General features: G+C 38.5%; 1 protein-coding gene across 1 annotated transcript in view; it reads left to right on the plus strand.

Annotated features, from left to right (window-relative positions):
* MORC1 (MORC family CW-type zinc finger 1) overlaps positions 1-20640 on the plus strand; it is a 239008-nt gene that overhangs the window by 14230 nt on the left and 204138 nt on the right. The window contains 1 exon segment of the mRNA XM_036849689.1: positions 14064-14085. Within this exon segment, the coding sequence (XP_036705584.1) occupies positions 14064-14085 (22 nt within the window).

Consider the following 20640-nt stretch of genomic DNA (forward strand, 5'->3'; position numbering starts at 1 on the left):
ATAAATAAAATTAATTAATTAATTTTAAAAAACCCCAAACCTTCAATGGCTCTTATTACACGCAAGATGAAGTCTGAAAATTCTTTGGTGATTTGCCTCTGACTCATTTTTTCCAGCCTCTCTCATCCTTGGCCACTCCTCCAAGAGCACTGTTGTCATTCTACAGTGACTCTGCTTTCTCTTGCACAGGCTGGAAAGTCCAATCCCTAATTTTCACCCCATAATCTCCTTACCTATCTTCAAGACTTAATTTAGGGAGCACATTTTCTGTAAAGCTTACATCAGTTAAAAAAGCTGAGTTTATTTATTCATTTAACAGAGAATTCATTGAGTGCCTATGTTATGCCAGAAACTGCTCTAGGGGTTGGGGGTGCTGCTGTCATCAAGGGAGAGACCAAATTCTTATTCTCAATATTACAGAATAGTGTCGGGGAAATGGGTAGACGAAGGGACTTTCATATAATAAAGGAATATGTAATAATAAGTAAATTATAAGTAAATAAATAAACAAGAGCAAAAAAAATAAGAGGATTTCATATGATGCTACAAAAAATAATAAGAAATAAAAAGGCAACATAACAGAGACTAGGGGAGAGTTAAGTGTGGCAGTGTGTTAGGCAGAACTATGAGACCCCAAAGATGTCCACACTGTAATCCTGGGAATCTGTGATCATGTTATCTTACATGGCAAAAGGGATGTTGCAGATGTGATTAAGATTAAGAACGTTGATATGGGGAGATTATGCTGGATTATTCAGGTGCATCCAGTCTAATCACAAGTCCTTAAAAAGGGAGAACATTTCCCAGCTCTGGTCAAAGTGTGAGGGGAGAAGAGAGAGAGAGCTCTAGAGAGAGAGAATGATGATGAATAAAGGGGAAAAGGATGCAACATTGCTGGGTTTGAGGATGGAAGAAAGGGACCATGAGCCAAGGATTTCCTAGAATCTGGGAAAGACAAGGAAACAGATTCTCACCAAGATTGTTCCGAAAGAAACAGCCCTGCTGATATTTGACACCTGTGAGATGGGTGTTGGACTTCTGACCTACTGAACTCTAAGATTATAAATTCATATTGTTGGAATATTACTCAGCCATAAAAAGCAACAAATTGAGTTATCACTTCGTTATTTGTAGTGAGATGGATGGACCTAGAGTCTCTCATACAGAGTGAAGTAAGTCCGAAAGAGAAAAACAATACCGTATGGTAACACATATGTATGGAATCTAAAAAAAAAAAAATGGTTCTGAAGAACCTAGGGGCAGGACAGGAATAAAGACGCAGATGTAGAGAATGGACTTGAGGATACGGGGAGGGGGAAGGGTAAGCTGGGACAAAGTGAGAGAGTGGCATGGACATATATACACTACCAAATGTAAAATAGATGGCCAGTGGGAAGCAGCCGCATAGCACAGGGAGATCAGCTTGGTGCTTTGTGACCACCTAGAGGGGTGGGATAGGGAGGGTGGGAGGGAGGGAGACGCAAGAGGGAGGGGATATGGGAATATATGTATATGTATAGCTGATTCACTTTGTTATACAGCAGAAACTAACACACCATTGTAAAGCAGTTATACTGCAATAAAGATGTTAAAGAATAAATTCATACTGTTGAAGCCTCTACGTCTGTAAACTAATGCAGTTAGCTACTTAAGACCTGTTGGTCAGGGATGCTTTCACTGAGGAGGAACACTTGAGCTTAGATCTAAATGATAAGAAGAAGCCAACGTTGTGAACCTCATGGGAAAAAGAATCCAGGCAGAGGGAAGTGTAAGTCTCTGAGGTTGGAGCAGACTTGGCATGCTTTACAATAATGGTGAAGGCCAGTGTGACTGGAACATGTCATGAGTGGGAGCCCAGGATGAGATCGGAGGTCCAGGCAGACACCAGGCCATCGAGAGCCTTTTGCTGCTATAACTACCACTGTGGCACTTTCATCACCCCAGCTTACACATAGGGAGACCCCTCATTACACTTGAGTCCCTTGAGATCCTTAACAGCAGGGACTGCTCCCATTCATCTCTGACACTCAGCACAAAGTAGTGGTAGTGGTTCAAACATAGCAAGTCACAAATGTATAGCTGTGGGGTCAATGTTTGAGATTCTTTAGAAAAACAGAACAATAGTAAGATTAATCTCTGTTGTTTTGGAAATATCCACACTTGGGAGCCCCCTGAGTTTTAATTTCTTCCTGCTTGTCATCATTTGGGTAACCATTTTATGGTACGTTAAGGGAAAATGATCTATGTTGGTCTGTGAACTACAAAGCAGAAATTCAGGTTATAAAATTGTTGACTGGGGGTCCTTAGCGGAAATGTTTTCAACACTGTTATCATAATCAGGTATATTTATAGCTTAAAAAAGAAAGTATCCCTTGTGTGTTTATAAGATGAAGAATTTTCCTAATAGTTAAATCTATTTTGGAAAACAAAGTGGAGATACGTGCATTCCATTACTGCAAGCAAGAATTTGTAGAAAGCCTATTTTGTGCCAGAAGCTCATCTCGTGCAAGCCCTGCTCCACCCCACTGAGGCCGGTGCCCTTATCATTCCTGTTTCACAGATGGCAGACTCAGCCACAGCGGGGATAAGTGACATGACCAAGGAGACAATGCTAGCCAAGGAACCGTGACCCCAGGCCTCTGGCTCCAGACTACATTCTTAAATACCAGACTACATCCTTCCCATCCCTCAAGGAAGAGGCAGAACTAGGAGTTAAACTTTAAGCCTCTCAGGAAAAATGTCAGAGAGCTGTGTATGGTAAATTTAAAGGTTTCTAAAATTTCAACTATACTACAAGTCATTTTTTTCCTCTCTGTAGTTACTGCCTGGATTAAAGATCATCAAAGAACCCCTTTTAAAATATACTTCTGATGGAGCAAAAGAGGGTAGGCCTAAGAAGGCGTACCTTTCCTGAAACTGTGTGCTAAAAAATAATTAGCTTGTTTTGTAACATTATGATCAGAAGGAGAAAACGCAGCTGCTTTTGTCACTGTGATGGATGGCATAAAATATTTTGAATTTAGATAATTTATTTTATTTTTTATTTTTACATTTGAACTGCCATCCAAGACAATTCCAATTTGTGATGTAATCTCCAAAGATTTGTTTTTTGTCTCTAATTTGAAGGAGTCTGGCAATATCTCTGCTTCAGATGGGTAGTTTATATATTTAACCAGTCAATGCTAAATTACTTCCAATAAAATTCATTCAGGCTGCCGCTATCATTGAAGATAATATATATATATATTCTCTGCTGGTTCAGTTGCCTAAGATGTCCTAGATCAGTTTGAAGAAAATAAATAGAATAAGTAAAATCAACACATGAAAATAAATAACTTCATTTTTAATTTGTTCTATATGTACAGTACTCCCATTCATTAGTTATTCTATTTAAATTATAATGAATTGGCACAAGAGGATGGATGTCTTTTGAGATTGGGTCTGCTGTGTGGATGAAGCTAAAGGCTAGAAATGAAAAAAAATGTTATTGAGTTCTTACTCAGTTCTCTTATTGATTCACTGGATAAATTATATTGCATCTTATTTGTTTGTCCGGCCGCTGATACAAGAAGGTGCCTTAGTTCGTTTGTGCTGCTATAACAGAACACCATAAACAATGGAAATTTATTTCCCATGGTTCTGGAGCCTGGGAAGTTTAAAATCAAGGTGCCAGTAGATTTGGTGTCTGGTGAGAGCCTGCTTCTTGGATCCTAGATGGCCATCTTGCTGTGTCCTCACATAGCAGAAAGGGAAAGGGAGATCTCTGGGGTCTTTTTCATAAGGGCACTAATCCCATTCATGAAAGTTCCACTCTCTGACCTCCTCACCTCAAAGTTCCCACCTCCAAACCCATTACATTGGGGATTAGAATACAACATATGAATTTTGGGGGAGTCACAAACGTTCAGTCTATAGCAAAGGCTAACAGGAAACTCTTGTGAATACTACTTACCTCCCTGATAGTCATCTTCTTAACAGTAGCAATTGATTCATCAAATTTTCACTGCATACCAGGCACCGTCCTGGATATTGGTGGAGTTGCAAATACAAATCTCATGTAAATCTTGATCTTAAAACACTTATACTACGATAGTGTAATAGTATAAATTTATACTATAATAATATTAGTATAAGTATATACTATAAGTATAAAATATAGTATCATAGAAAAGCTGTCATTATAGTGATGGCATATACATGTTATTCTTACGTGTCCTTTGAAACCTAAATCTAAAGCTATCTCCTCAGTGAAGCTTTCCCTGACACCCCCAGACTGAGTAAGCTGTCTATCCTCTGTGCACACATGATTTGTAAATTGAGTTTCTGTAATTCATCTGTATTAATACAGTGGATACTCATCTCTCTTCCTGAATTTAAAGCTCTGTGGAGAAGGGAGTGTGTCTCAGTCCTCTGTACCTCTACCTTGACTAGGCCAAAGAAAGATGGCCATGGTGTTTGTTAAATAAATAAATAAATGAATCAATAAATGATGCAAAGTAGCAAGAGTATTTGAGGAGAGTAGAGGAAATAATAGGAGAGGGGCCAGATCATGGGGAGCTTTGAGTTCTGGGCAACAGAATTCAGGAGCAAAATTGTGATACAGTGAAAAGGGCATGAACTGTCATGAAACCTTTGGCAAGGTAAGAATAATAGCTAACTTTTTTTTTTTTAGAATAGCTGACTTTTATTGAGTGTTTATTTACATGCCAGGCAGTGTTCTAAGTGCTTTATGTATATCATTTTAAGTATTCCTCACATTAAGTAAGTCCAATTATTCTCATACTACAGAAGAGGAAACTGAGGCCCAGAGACGTAATTAATTCCACAAGATGGCATAGCTAGCAATGGTGAAGCCAGTATTTAAATGTAGACATTCTAATTACTATTTTAGAGCTACCTCTAGTTAGCTCTATCTGGGGAATATATCTAAGCCTTATTTTTTTTCTTTAAGATGGGATCTGCAGGACCTATCTTATCAGAATGTTATCATAATAAAGTATATAAACTGTCTAGTATAGTACACAGCAAAGTCTATGTCAATAAAAAAACATGTTACTTCCTACCCTCTTCATCAGTCAAAAGTTTTAAAACAACAACAGGTTTTTGAGCAGGATATATAACAATATTAGAACCATGCTTCTCATGAATTGCACTGAGGAACACTTGGAATTATTTCCTTGGACCAGTTTAGCATTGGAACATCCACTGGGAAACTATGAAACAGAATTACAGGAATACTAGAGGGTAGAGTGTCCAAGAGACCGTTAAAAGGGTCAGTCTGATCTTTGGCATATTTGTTGACTGGTTCTATAAAAATGCAAGAAAACTTAACAGATACTGTTTATGTAATAAGAGCGAAGTTGGTGAGCCTCAAATTTGCACTGAAGTCTCAGGGAAGTCTGAATTTAGTGGGAATATCATTATCAGTCAATTCCACTTAAATACTGTGCCTATTTAATCAATCAGACAAAGAGGGAAAATCAACATGGTTCCCTTTAGACCTTAAAATGAAAACCTTCTACTTAGAAGAATTCAGAGTCACCACAGCAGTTATGTTCTTAATGCTGCAGTAGAACATGTAAACACCCAGCCATGGTGATCATGTAGAGGCTCAGGAAGTGAGGAAAAGTGTCATCTCTGGTCCTCTCTATTTTTCCTAATATTGTCCAGATTGCTTTAGTTTGTTCTGGTCTCTTAAAAATGTTGAAAGAGTCTTCAGTCTTTAAAAAGGCAGATTTTACATACAATTTATAAATTAGATACAGACATAAAGGACTCCCCCACCCCTACCAAAAAAAAAAATCACTATGTCAATTCACATACCACTGGGAAAATAATCAGTTAAAGTGAGTCAGCCAGATAATTGGTACCTCAATATGATCAATATCTTTAAGCCCTGAATTCAGAGTTCTTGTAGTCTAAGGCAATTTTGTATGCAGATGCTAAATATGTATTACCTGGGTTTTCTTAAATCCTATCTGTACAACTGAATACTCACCTCTTCCTGCTCAGCTATGTGGACGTTAACTACTAGATTTCTACATAAATTATTTTAGGTGGACCTAGGTTGTTTTTGTTTTGTTTGTTCATTTTCTGACATCCTGTTAATTTCTAATAATTTCTTAAAATTGTTTAGACAAGAAACCGCCTTTCCATGCTTGTTTGATCAGATAACAACCGAATTGCAGAATTGCTTCTTAGTGTTATCTAAATCAAAATCAACTTGGCAGCTAACTTATAATTTCCCATTATTAGTGCCCCACAAGCCACCAAGCTTCTTTCTCGTGGTGTACTGAATAAAATGAATGGATGAAAGTCTTTTTCTTTTTTTTCCCACCATATGTTGCTCCAATCACAGCTCGGTGAGTGTGTGTGTGTGAATGTGTGTAGACAATCTGAATAACTTAAAATAGGTTGTAGTAGTTAATTTTATGTGTCAACTCAGCTGGGCCACTCTGCCCAGATATGTGGTCAAACATAATTCTGGGTGTTTCAGCAAGGGTGTTTTTGGATGAGATTAACACTTAAATTGGTGGACTTTGAGTAAAGCAGATTGCCCTCCATAATGTGGGTAGGCCTCATCCAATCAGTTGAAGGCCTGAATAGAACAACAGGCCGACCTCTTCTGAGCAAGAGGGAATTCTACCAGCACATGGCCTGAGGACTTAGACTGCAAGATTGGCTCTTCCATTATTTTCTAGCCCAATGGCCTTTAGACCTGAATTGCAACGTTGGTTCTTTTCTTGTCTCCAGTCTGCTAACCTACCCTGTAGTTTTAGACTTGCCAGCATCTGTAAACATGAGTCAGTTCTTTAAAATAATTCTCTTTATATTTATATACACATTCTATTGATTCCAACTCTCTGGGAAACCCTGACCAATACATAGGCATTCTCTAATTTTTTATTAAACAATCAAAGAGTAGAACTTTGTGGTAGCAAAATGTATATTATTGTTGTCAAATTTGTTTCTTAGTGCAAAACCAAATGATTCATTTTCTTTCTTTTGTCCATTCGGTTGTGTTTTCATTTAAAAATCTATGTTTATATGTATTAGAGATGAATAACAGTTAACACAATAAATTATGTATTAGCCTCAGATTTCTCACTGAGAATACCTCTAAGGGATGGGATAAGAAATGCAGAATACTGAGTAGCTGCTGGTGCCCTTTTGGAGAAGAAAGTGCTGGGCCAGAGTCTATACAGTGCAGCTTCTTGGCATCTGATTTTTGTTGCTGAAAAAGTGCTTAAGACTGTTTTAAGACCACATAAGACCAACTATGGTCTTGTGGGAGATGCTTCTATTTACCAAAAGAAATCCCTGCAGAGACCAATTGACCTAGGTATACAGAGAAATAGACTTCAGAAGGCAAAAAGTCCACTTATCTGTGATTACGGGGGGCAGTCTTGGTGACTGGGTGTATCATCTCTCAGTACTTCTCAAGCTAGAGTACTGAAGTATTCCATGGATATATGGGAAACTATAGGATAAATGTAGTCTAGTTTTCTGTAGAGTCAATTTTTCAGCTTTATTGGAAAGATTAATAAAAGCACATGGCCAGTAAGTTTAAAATGTTATTTCTTTCAGTTTTTTACAGCTGCAGAAAGTTTATTAGTGGTTACTAGGGGCTGGGGCATGGGGGGGATGGGGAGTGACTGATAACGGGTGTGAGATTTCTTTAAAATTATTTCATAGTGAAACAAACATAAATATATTACAGACCAGAATGCAAAACTTGCACAAATTTTACAAAATTGCTAAGGAAGACTTACAGATACGTAGCTAATCATCATCTGTTTCCCAGTATGAGTTAAGATTTTATTCTCTATTGCCCATAGCAGTACAGCTTTTTTTTTTTTTTAACTTATTTATTTTACTTATTTACTTTTGGCTGCATTGGGTCTTCATTGCTGCATGTGGGCTTTCTCTAGTCGTGGCGAGCAGGGGCTACTCTTGGTCGCGGTGTGTGGGCTTCTTGTTGCAGTAGCTTCTTTTGTTGCGGAGCACGGGATCTAGGCACGCGGGTTTCAGTAGTTGTGGCGCACGGGCTTAGTTGCTCTAGGGCATGTGGGATCTTCCTGGACCAGGGCTCGAACCCGTGTCTCCTGCATTGGCAGGCGGATTCTTAACAACTGTGCCACCAGGGAAGTCCAGCAGTACAGCGTTGATTAAAAACACTTTCAAAAATATGGTCTTGGAATAGACTGGCTTTAGGAAATGACAAGTATTGAAGAAAAGAGGAGAGGATGAGCTCCATTTGAGAGATCCCATTTCCTTCCTTGAATTAAAAGTGAACTAACTCTCCCAAAGAAGAGGCAATAGAAAGCAGGAGCTACGAACAGAGAGGTTTTTTTCTTTTGGACAGTTTTTTGTTGTTGTTGTTGTTGTTTTGGCTGTGTTGGGTTTTCGTTGCTGTGCCCGGGCTTTCTCTGGTTGTGGTGAGTGGGGGCTACTCTTAGTGAGTGTGCAGGCTTCTCATTGCTGTGGCTTCTCTTATTGCGGAGCATGGGCTCTAGGCGTGCAGGCTTCAGTAGTTGTGGCATACAGACTCTAGAGCAGAGGCTCAGTAGTTGTGGCACACGGGCTTAGTTGCTCTGCAGCATGTGGGATCTTCCCGGACCAGGGCTCGAACCCGTGTCCCCTGCATTGGCAGGCGGATTCTTAACCACTGCACCGCCAGGGAAGTCCGGACAGACAGTTTTAATGACACTACTGTTTTGTTTTATAGTTCCTTTTCCCATGAAAGCCCCTTTTTGGTAAATGTTATTACTACAGTCTCTATTTTTGTTCTCATTTTAAGAGCTACCATTTATTGAGAACTTCTAATTCTAGGTCTATATGTGGATTTTCATATTTACTCCTTTCAACAGCTCCATGAGGCAGACATAATAAATAACCTAGTAGACGGTATGGATTTGCTCTCAGGTCTCCAAAGCTGGTTGTTTGGGTACATTGCCACTTTTTGGCTCCCTCTATTCTTGCTATCCTGGTTTAACCAGCAAAGCACATTTACTGGGCAGTAGACGTGTCAAGGGTGAAAGTATTCACGTTCAGATAATACTGTGCTGTTGTTTTCAAAGCAGTCCATGTTTCATGAGCCTGCAACAAAAGGAAACTCAAGTCACGATCTCTGAGTATTTAGAACACATGTTGCATCAATTATTCTGATTATCATGCAGGTATTCTCAAAAGACTGAGAGAAATACAGTGGAAGAATAATACCGAGTAAGGTTTGGTTTTCACACTTTTAGTGACCTGTTTACTTCAGTGCTCAAATGTTTTGCAGTATGTGCGGGGCCACAGTATGAACAAATGTAGTAGGGTCTTGTTACATTATGGTATCTGTCAGTTGATTACAACAATGGTCTACAATTATAGGCAGGAGTGTACTTGAAAATTTCAATATTCCATAAAAAAGACACAGTCTACCAGCTTATGTAATTATTTAATTTGCCGAATAAACAAATGTCTTGTTTTAATACTTCTACATGATGCCTGTTGGAGAAAAACAGGTATAAAACTAAATGCATTATTCAAGCTGGTGGTTTTCATCAACAAATGCTAAGCAGAAACTGATCCTAGTGGATGAGCTAAAACCCAGCCAAGCAGAATAAGAATAGGACCCAGGCCCCAGAAGAACAAGGACTTCAATTTCTTTATGACATTATACAACCCTCATGCCTGGTGATAGTGAGAGCCTGATACAGGTGAAAAGAAAGAAAAATAAGTGAAGGAATTAATTAATTTATTAATTGTACATTTTTGTTTTCTAAGTTGCTAAATTGTAGAGGGAAATCATGAATAATTGAAATTCTCAGATAATTCAGCAATTTCATTTGACCCGGAGTTTCAATGTCGTCTTCCATCAAAAAGGTAAGCATGAAATAAAACTGGCTAATGAAGTTTCTTCTTTATTTCTCTTGGGGTAAGAATATAAGTAAATAGGAAAATGTACAAGAAGCAAGCAAATGAAGGAATGACATTAAAGGCTTAGATAATTATCATGGAGGAAAATTAGTTACTGAACAGGTAAGGGGGAACTGAAATGTGATCATGATCCATCCATCTACCTACCCAAACGTGTAATAATTAATTCACTGAAACTTGAGAATAATGACCTTGATGGATAAGACAAGCGCCTTACCTTTGTAGTCTAGCTAGGGAGATTGGGTACACAAGACAAATAATTCCAGGGTGACATTTGAGAGCTATTCACATGTGAACAGCCTGCAAAGGGGAGAGAAAAAGGAAGGACAAATGCCTTCCTGGGAAGAAGGAGAAAGCTTCAGAAAGGAGGGACATTTGATCTTAATCTTGAAAGAGGAGGTGGAATTTACCAGACGAAAGCCACTTCATGGGGAGGGAAGAGCAGGTGTAGGTCAGGGCAGCTAGAGAGAAAAAATAGGAATTGGGCTGGTGGTATGTTAATGCCCGCTGAAGCCATGCCTATTTAAAAAGAGAGATGGTGAGTACGTATAACTGAATCACTCTGTTGTACACCTGAAACTAACACAACATTGTTAATCAACTGTACTCCAATATAAAATAAAAAGTTTAAAAAATAAAAAAATTAAATTAAAAAAAATAAAATAAAAAGAGAGATGGTAAAAAGCCATTTGTTTCTAATGCAAATACCTGATCAGCCAGTGTGTTTCGCCATGTATTCAGACTGTGATCTGGGTTCCAGTAATCCTGAAAATATATGTGTCTTTTGAGATGTAGGAACTGGTTTGATGGGTCCTCCAATAAAAATGGTGCTCCCAGCGCTCCTGTAATTGAGTCCAAAAGCACAGCATCTCTTAAGGCAATGTTTTACATTTCAGTGTTTCCTCTTAAAGAAACTGTGTCCTTTTAAAGCAGCTGTGGTCTTTGGGAGGATGGACAACTGAGAAGGAAACTCTGGAAAAGCTATGCCCTGTGGGAGAAGGCTGCTTCTCAGTCCTTTGGCATCATTGTACTGTCACAACCCTATGTGACCTGCATATCGTACAGCATGAAAACCAGTGCCGTGTGGTGGTGGAGAAGATTTTCAGTGTTTCTGTTCATGCATGGGAGCCTGCAGACTTATATTCAAATTTCAGCTCTGTCACTTTTTTAGGCAAGTTGCTTAGTTTCTCTGAGCTCTATATTTCTTGTCTGTAAAGGTACAATAATAATAAAAACAATAATAACACAGTAAGACAATAACAGCCTTACTATAAGGATTGGATACATTAATAGATATAAACCACTTGGTTCAAACCTGGAAGTCTACAATCTTATTCTTGCTTTCCTAGCCTTCCAAAATAGAACATATCTTTCATTTTGAAGTAGACTGACCCAAATCTGACACTGTAGTTAAAATTGTTAACATTGATAGAGCCTTCTTTAAATCAAGCAGGCTTGCATTTTCTATCTTCTTCCCACTCTAGAATTAAGAAAAAAACTAATTTTTAAAACCCATACTTCTTTAGGATCTTGAAATTTTAACAGTCTATATTGTGCTTTCATTCTTAAAAAAACTGCAATCATGTTCAGAGTTGTAACTTGAATCAATATAAAGGAAGAACATACTCCTGACTTATTCATGATAATATAATCTGTTCATTGCTGTGATAAAGAAGCATTTATTAAGAATCAAATTGTAAGTAATGTTACATCAGACACTCTACATCTTCATCATCAACAAGCCTTCATTGACCAATAATCTCTATAGATCAGGGTTACAGTGAGTTTGCTATAAGATATGAAACCTCCCTTCTATAGGAGAGGGGATGGAGGGTCCAAGATACAAAATAAAACAAGGCAACACAGGATTTGATTGTGCTAAGGGAGCTTAGGAGAAGGTGTTGATATGAAGCATTGGAGCACTGGAGCACAAGCAGACATTTTCATGGTCAGGGAAATTGCTTAGCCTATTCCTTGAAGAAAAGAATATATTTAGCATAATGGGAGAAGGGGCAAGTCTTTTAATTTGAAGCTGAAAGAATGATGTGAACAAAGGTATGACATTAGGAATCTAAAGACCAATGTCTGAAAACAATGGTTGGAGGTGGCTGGATTAGAGTTTTAAATAAATAAATAAATAAATAAATAAATAAATAAATAAAATTAGTTAACATTTATTGAACATTATGCTGAATGTTTTACCTGAATTACCTTGTTTAATACTCACAACAAACCTAAGAAGTGGTACTGTCTACTTTATTATGTAGACAAGGAAACTAAGGCACAGAAAAGTTACATAATATGTTCAAGGCTACACAGCTAGTGGGAAGGGGAGATGGAATTCTCTCTTCAGAGCCACTGCACTATATTATTACTAAGAGAGAGGAATGCTTAGGGCCAGATAACAGTAACAATAATTATAAAAATATTTTGTATTTACAGAAAAAAGGAAATAATCATTCTTTACCCATTCCTTATGATCTCATGCTTTCCCAAGCTTGGCCTTGAGCTCTAAGCAGCATTCTAGTTATCAGCTCTATTATTTCTAGTTTAATTTGTCAATCTAGTAAGCTCTAGTTCTAAACAGATATTGAAAATGATAGCCTCGGGCTTCCCTGGTGGCGCAGTGGTTGAGAATCTGCCTGCCAGTGAAGGGGACACGGGTTCGAGCCCTGGTCTGGGAAGATCCCACATGCCGCGGAGCAACTGGACCCGTGAAACACAACTACTGAGCCTGCGCGTCTGGAGCCTGTGCTCTGCAACAAGAGAGGCTGCGACAGTGAGAGGCCTGCGCACCGCGATGAAGAGTGGCCCCCGCTCGCCGCAACTAGAGAAAGCCCTTGCACAGAAACGAAGACCCAACACAGCCAAAAATAAATAAATAAAGGAGTTCCTTTAAAAAAAAAAACAAAAAAAGAAGGAATGAACTCTTAAGGTTATACAAATTTTGTGCCATAAGACCTCCACTTGCCTCACCCTAGTTCCTACTCTGATAATCATCATTGCATGGAAAGACAAACAATAAATAATCCTTGCCACTAAGGAACTCACATTATATTCAGAGTTTTAAAATAATTATAAAAAGATATATTGTGACTAGATATCTGAAGGGGGAGTGATTAATTCCAATATTGGCAGGAAGCCGTCACAGAGAAGTTGGTTTTGAGTTAACCTTCGAAGGATGTAAAGCTTCCACAGCCAGGCGGAAGGGAGTGACGCAAAGAGCATACATGTCAGGCTGAAGAAGCTTGGAGAGCTGAGGAACAGAGGAGCAGAGTAAGGTGCATGTTCAGTGACCCTCGCTTTGCCAATGTGATTGAAAGGTAGGGTTGTTTGTGGTGTAGATGTGTCAGAGATAATGTTGGAAAGATAAGCTGGAGCTCCATTCGGAAGGATTATTGCCATCATACCAAGGAGTTTGGACTTTATAAATAATTATCATTACTGAACAGGGAAAATGACAGGATAGGTATACTTTTAAAATTGTTGTTTTATTGTGATAAAATATACATAACATAAAACTTACCATTGGAACCATTTTTCTGGGGTTTTATCTTGTTCCCTCATCTGGTACATAGCCCTCTGCCTTTTCATCTTGTCTATCTTTCTATGAATGTGGTTTTTGTTCCACGGGCTGCAGGATTGTAGTTCTTCTTGCTTCTCTGAACCACTTTTTATCGTACAATTCAGTGGCATCAAATATATTCACAGTGCTGTGCAACCATCACCACTATCTCCAGACTTCATCATCCCCAGTAGAAATTCTGTACCCTTTAAACAACTCCCATTACCCTCTCCCCCAGGCCCTTGTAACCACCATTTACTTTCTGTCTCTATGAATTTGCTTATTCTAGGTACCACAAGTAAGAGGAGCCATGCAACCTTGGTCCTTTTGTGTCTGACTTACTTCACTTAGCGTAACGTCTTCATGGTTTATACATGTTGTAGCATAGGACAGCATTTCATTTCTTTCTAAGGCTGAATAATATTGTGTACGTGATGCCAACATTTTGTTTATCTATTCACAGATTAACCTTTGCAAAGTCCTTTGTCAGTGTTGTGGAGGACAGGTGGTAAAAGGAAGAGAGCAGAGTGAGAGATACAAAGTTGGATGCTCTTCTAATAGTCCAGATGAGAGATTAGTAGGACCAGAATCAGGTAAGTGACAGCAGGAATGGGAAGACAGGATTGATTTGGAGAGAACAGGAAACTCTCATTCATTTGAGCTGATTTCTGTGGATGAACCAGCATCAAAATTTTGGTTTTACCTGGGATGTGTTAATAGGTGACTTTTCAAATTTCTCTTCATTCTTTTTGAAGAAAATGTGTTAGTTACAGTGTTACATGTTTAATGTAGATTTTTTCTGTTAAAAAAAGGGAAACAAAAAAAAAAAAAGGGAAACAAAGGTAGTGGCTAGGCAAGTAGACCCAATACCATCAATATCTAATAAATATTTCTAAAAAAACTATGTTTAGAATATAATTTACAGCCACATAAGAAATTACAGTAATTGCTTAAAATAGTGCTACTTGGAATCACCCAAAAGTAAAACCAATATTCTGTACCATAATTATCCTGGTGCATTGTACAATAACTAAGAAGAAAATGCTATTCATAAATCTTGGCAGAGAGGCATGCTTCAAAATATAAGCCATAGCTATTTTAAGCTCTAATAATTCTGTCTTTGTAAATCTTCCATCTCTTTGCTCATGGAAAATGTTCCATCTCTTCTTTCCCCCTACCTCCCAGAACAAAGTTCCTACCTCAGCATTATGCACCCAACAGGCACCCAATAAATATTAATTGGTGGTGATAATAACATCACCCATGAGAGAGACAGAAAGCAGTATTTATTATCCTACTTCACAAATGAGAAAATTGATACACAGAGATGAAATGACTCACTCAAGGTCACATAGTAAGTCAGTGGCAGGGCTGGAAATAAAATGGAAGTAATATAGAAGGGCATGCTATTATCCTCTCTGCTTGAGAAATTCCGCCCCCCACACCCTTTTTCATTCTGCCTGATCAACCTTGAAAGTTAGTGAGAGCAAGATCAGAGTTTTGTGTTTGTAAGCCTAGATAGTACTGCTGGGGATTGAAACTGAACCCTGAGTTTTATTATTCTTTCGGTTTTTAAATATGTTGTGTGTGTGTGTGTGTGTGTGTGTGTGTGTGTGTGTGTGTGTTTTAATGTAGACAGTATCAGCCAGGTTAGTTTTAAACTTAATAATCATAAGCTGTAAAAAAAATCTTCCTGTCTTCCTTTCCAACTCCCTACATACCCTCCTTGCTTTCATGCTGTATCACAGTCAGTTTTAATAGGACCTGTCAAGCTTCATCCTATTATCTAAACATTTCTGGAATATCCTCTGCAGAAAAGTCTGTATGGCAGAAATAAGGCAGACACTTAAGAGTGTGGAGAGGTTTGAGATCACAGCTCTCCCCGTGCAAGCCCAGAAGGATCAGAGATCCAGAGTCACTTCTTACTCCTGCATCTCCATTTTATGCTCTGTAAAACAAGGCTGGATCATATGATCTCTTTCAGCTCTAATATTTTGAACTGGAATATATTCATAACAAATAGGTCCTTAACTAAAAATTTCTTTCTCTGTATGGTATTATATCATTGGAAGCGTACAGAATATGCTAAGTGGGCACAGCCCCTACTACTGTCAAGGAATTTACATGCTGAGACTTATTTCTGTCCGAACTGAGACAGACAGAAATAAGTGAAAGGGAAGTCAAAATAGGCCTGGCCAATAATTAAAGCAAAACAAATAAAAATGTATTCCCATTAGGCACAAAGAGATGGGTGCCCATCGCAGGCTGATAGGCAGTGTGGAAGTAAGGGAAACTATATAATTAGAAGTGGAAAGACTTCCTATATTGCCATCGCCCAGGGGAGGTTGAAAAAGAGTCTTTAAATTTGATAATGGAGAAATGACTGAATAGTCTATATACTATGCTCATGACCGTGAAATGGTCTATATACTATACTCATAACCGTTCCTACTTGTGGTAGGAACCTAGACACCGAAAAGATCAGAAAGCCTGATGTGCAACTTTAGACGCAGAATGAAAGGGCAGAGTCTGATGGCAGATTCCTTTTTCTCCCATGCAGAGGAGTCTCATTTAGAGCTCCCTCTTGGTAAATCCGAGAGACATAACTTGGCATGTCCAGCTCATTCTTCCTTTTTCTTCTTGAGAGTGAGCTGCCCTTTCTCAGAACTTGCTGTTCTGGTTCTGCAACCTGAAATCGTATATGAAATTCGCCCAATTCTGGGGTCCCGTCACCTGGCCCTGTACGTACTTATGCTATGCTACATTTTCCTAGTTAGCCTCTCAGTGATAAAGGAAATGGGTTGCTTTACATAATCAACTCTGGTTTATTTCTCAACTTGATCAAAACCAGGAATCAGAAGGGGAGTGTTGTGTGTCAGAGAATCCAACAGGTGTGTTGTCACAGAGCCTCACTAAGAAACAGGGAAAAAAAAATTTAAAGAAGAGCATAAACCAGGGCACTCAGCTAGCAGGAGCTTGTCATACCTGGATGGCTGCAACTGTAAACTCCTTCCCTCATGTAACCTTCAATGTCTATGAAGGATTCGATGGGGGCAAAAGACACTAAACGTCTGTCAGATTCACAGGATAGGCCCTCATCTGGCTGTTTCCCTTAGGTGCTGGATGATAACTGAAGTTTGTACTGGAGATGGAGATCAGCAGTACAGTCATGCCACAAACTCAAAAATACTTAGGAATGGGATTCTGCAAGTAAAGCACTTAGCACTCAGTATAAGCAAGTAAAGAATAATATTTATTATTTACTGTTTTATTGGACTGAGTCTCCGTCCCTGTCCTTAAAATGTTTATGTCTTTAAAAAAAGATGAAATAAGTGCCCAGGCAATTATGTGTGCTTATAAATTAAGTACTAAAATAAAGTATAAATGGTCACTAGTAATTAAGTACAAAAAAGGATGGGGAGAAAAGGATATACAGATGTCTTGGAAATATGATAAAATTTTCAAAGATCTCTCTAATTGTAGGAGAAATTTTATCATTTTGTGAGAGATTAAAATACGCATGTTTAGGTTCATATTTTTTGGACTTGAATATTCTCTGCGTTGTAGAGAATTTTCTTTACAGATAATGAAATTGTTATTTTTTCCTTCCCACTCTAAACTTTAGTCACTGACCCAAAACTTTGTGGCAGAAGATTGAAGAGTTGTATTTTAGTATAATGGATTCTCTCACTTGGCTGCAATTCACATAAAGTTGAGAGAGAGAGAGGAGAAATTTGGATTGTGAGGGAAAACTGAAGAAGAAAAAAAAAGGATGAAGGAGAACAGAGAAATCAAGAAAAGAAATCAAAGGAAGGAGAGATGGAAGAAGGGAGGTTACAAAGGTTACAAAAGGTGAAAAACCATGGGGAAAGGGGCAGGGCAAATAGGGGAAGTATAGGCAGAAAACAAAGAGGGTTGATGGAAGCGAACTGGAAAAAAAGAGGTGCTGAACTACAGGACCAGCTTACAAATCCCCATGATTTTATTAAACTGTCTGTTAATAAAACACTTCGAAACTGAACTTTTAACTCGGGGACTTCGGCTTTATTGACGTTACCATTGCCAATGTGTCGAGTACTTTGAAAAGCAAACAGAAACTGGTATTACCTGAGTTTAACTTCAATCTGTTTTAACCTGCTCTCAGTGCACTAACATACACCCACATATGTACTCACACGCATGGCCACGTAATTCCCTGGGGCATAGTTTTGACGCTGGCAGGTCTTTTATTAGCTTTGAATTTTGTGGACAGAGACATCTGTGACTCACAAAAGGCAGCATTTTATATGATTCAATCAATGGTGACTCCTTCTGTGTCACTGCCTATGTGTGTGTGGATGGGATTCCCAACCCTAGAGCCATGACCAATGGTGGCACGTGGGTAGGAAAACAGTTTTTCTACAACATCAAGAGTGCTCAATGAATCTAGTCACCGGCAGTGGCATTTTGTTCTCCCACCAAGTTATTTTGCAGTTTACTCTCACTACCCACCTCTTTGAGAGCATCAATCAATCTTAAGCCAAAGTGAGTACGTAAAATTAAGAACAAAATCTTTTTTTTTTTTTTTATATAGTTTCCATCTGGTTAGGTAATACCTTTCAAAATTGAGTTCTTTTTTTTTTATTTGGTTGTGTCAGGTCTTAGTTGCGGCGGGCGGGCTCCTTAGCTGTGGCATGCAAACTCTTAGTCGCGGCATGCATGTGGCATCTAGTTCCCCGATCAGGGATCGAACCCGGCTCCCCTGCCTTGGGAGCACGGAGTCCTATCCACTGCTCCACCAGGGAAGTCCCAAGAACAAAATCTTATATAATAAACTAAAACTATATCAGGGAATACAGGCTCTCCAAGGAAGTGGAGGGCTGCAGTGATGACTGAGAAGGTCCATTCCTTCTATGCAGAGAAGAAGGCAAAGGGAAGGATTGGAGGTACTGACAGTGTTGTGGGGAAGAAAATATGAGCTTAAAAGCTCTTGTCAAAAACAAACAAACAAACAAACAAAAACAAACCAAAAAACCTTTCAAGACAAATAGGACTTGGTTACTAACTCTGGTTTGAAAAACAAGAGCTGGAACTATGCTAGAGAAACAGGCCAAAGGCAGTTTATTTCTTCCCCTGTCTAAAACCAGAAGGCATACTTGTACTTTATGGATAGATCTGACCATAAGCCAACAACATGGGCATGAACCCTCAAATTGTTTCATGGATGGGTCAACCCCAAGGACTGCTTTACTTACTCAGTGAAGCACTTTCCAAATATGTGCATTGTCCATATTTCCTCTTTATGAGAAATAGGGCTGTTTCATTTTTAAAAGTGCCCTGTTACAATACTACAAAGCTATGGTAATCAAAACAGCATGGTATTGGCATAAAAACAGACATATGAGAATAGAGAGCCCAGAAATAAACCCACACACCTTCAGTCAATTAATCTTCAACAAAGGAGGCAGGAATATACAGCGGAAAAAAGACAGTCTCTTCAGCAAGGGGTGTTGGGAAAGCTGGATAGCCACATGTAAATCAATGAAGTTAGTACATTCCCTCATACCATACACAAAAAATAATCTCAAAATGGTTTAAATACTTAAATATAAGACATGACACCATAAAACTCCTAGAAGAGAACATAGGCAAGACATTCTCTGACATAAATTGTAGCAATGTTTTCTTGGTCAGTCTCCCAAGGCAAAAGATATAAAAGCAAAAATAAACAAATGAGACCTAATTAAACTTAAAAGCTTTTGCATAGCAAAGGAAACCATAAACAAAATGAAAAGTCAACCTACGGATTGGAAGAAAATATTTGCGAACAATGCAACCAACAAGGGCTTAATTTCCAAAATATACAAACAGCTCATACAACTCAATATCAACCAAACAACCCAATCAAAAAATGGACAGAAGACCTAAATAGATATTTCTCCAAAGAAGACGTAGAGATGGCCGACAGTCACGTGAAAAGATGCTCAACATTGCTAATTATTAGAGAAATGCACATCAAAGCTACAATGAGGTATCACCTCACACCAGTTAGAATAGCCATCATCAAAATGTCTACAAATAACAAATGCTGCAGAGGGTGTGGAGAAAAGGGAACCTTCCTACACTGTCGGCGGGAATGTAAATTGGTGCAGCCACTATGGAGAACAGTATGGAGGTTCCTTAAAAAACTAAAAATAGAGTTACTCTATGATCCAGCAATCCCACTCCTGGGCATATATCCAGAAAAGATGAAAACTCTAATTTGAAATGATACATGCACCCCAGTGTTCATACAATAGCCAAGACATGGAAGAAACCTAAGTTTCCATCAATGAATGGATAAAGAAGATGTGGTACATACATACAATGGAATATTACTCAGCCATAAAAAAGAATGAAATAATGCCATCTGCAGCAACATGGATGGACCTAGAGATTATCGTACTAAGTGAAGCAAGTCAGACAAAGACAAATATCATATGATAGCACTTATTTGTGGAATCTAAAAAATGATACATGTGAACTTATTTACAAAACAGAAATAGATTCACAGACATAGAAAACAATCTTATGGTTACCAAAGGGGGAAAGGGGGAGAGAGAAATTAAGAGTTTTGGATTAACAGATACACAGTACTACATATAATGTAGATAACCAACAAGGACTTACTGTATAACACAGGGAACTATATTCAATATCTTGTAATAAACTATAATGGAAAAAAAATCTGAATTTGAATCACTTTGCTATACACCTGAAACTAACACAACATTGTAAATCAACGATACTTCAAAAAAATTAAAAATTAAAATAAAAGTGCCCTGTTGAGGTGGAACAAGTTGGGTTTGGGACTTTTCTTTAAATCAGTACAACTAGGAACAGTTCTTGATTATGTCCTGGTTTGGCTCTATTTTCTCAGATAAAATCACCCAGCTCCCTAACTTCTGACCTTTTCTTGTGGGACCGATGGCTACCATATTGGCTCTATTACTTTTCCTGTGGAACCAATGGCTACCATATTGGCTATATTACGTTTTTGGGAGGAGGTCTTGTTGTGTGCTCTGCTGCCTATCTGATGCCTGCATATCCCATACCCGGCACTGCAGTGACAGAGGGGACAGTTTGTGTGGCAGAAAGAAGAGTTTTGTTCTCAGAAGACCTGGATGTAG

Source organism: Balaenoptera musculus, chromosome 4, assembly GCF_009873245.2.
Source record: "Balaenoptera musculus isolate JJ_BM4_2016_0621 chromosome 4, mBalMus1.pri.v3, whole genome shotgun sequence".
In the NCBI taxonomy this organism is placed as follows: Eukaryota; Metazoa; Chordata; class Mammalia; order Artiodactyla; family Balaenopteridae; genus Balaenoptera; species Balaenoptera musculus.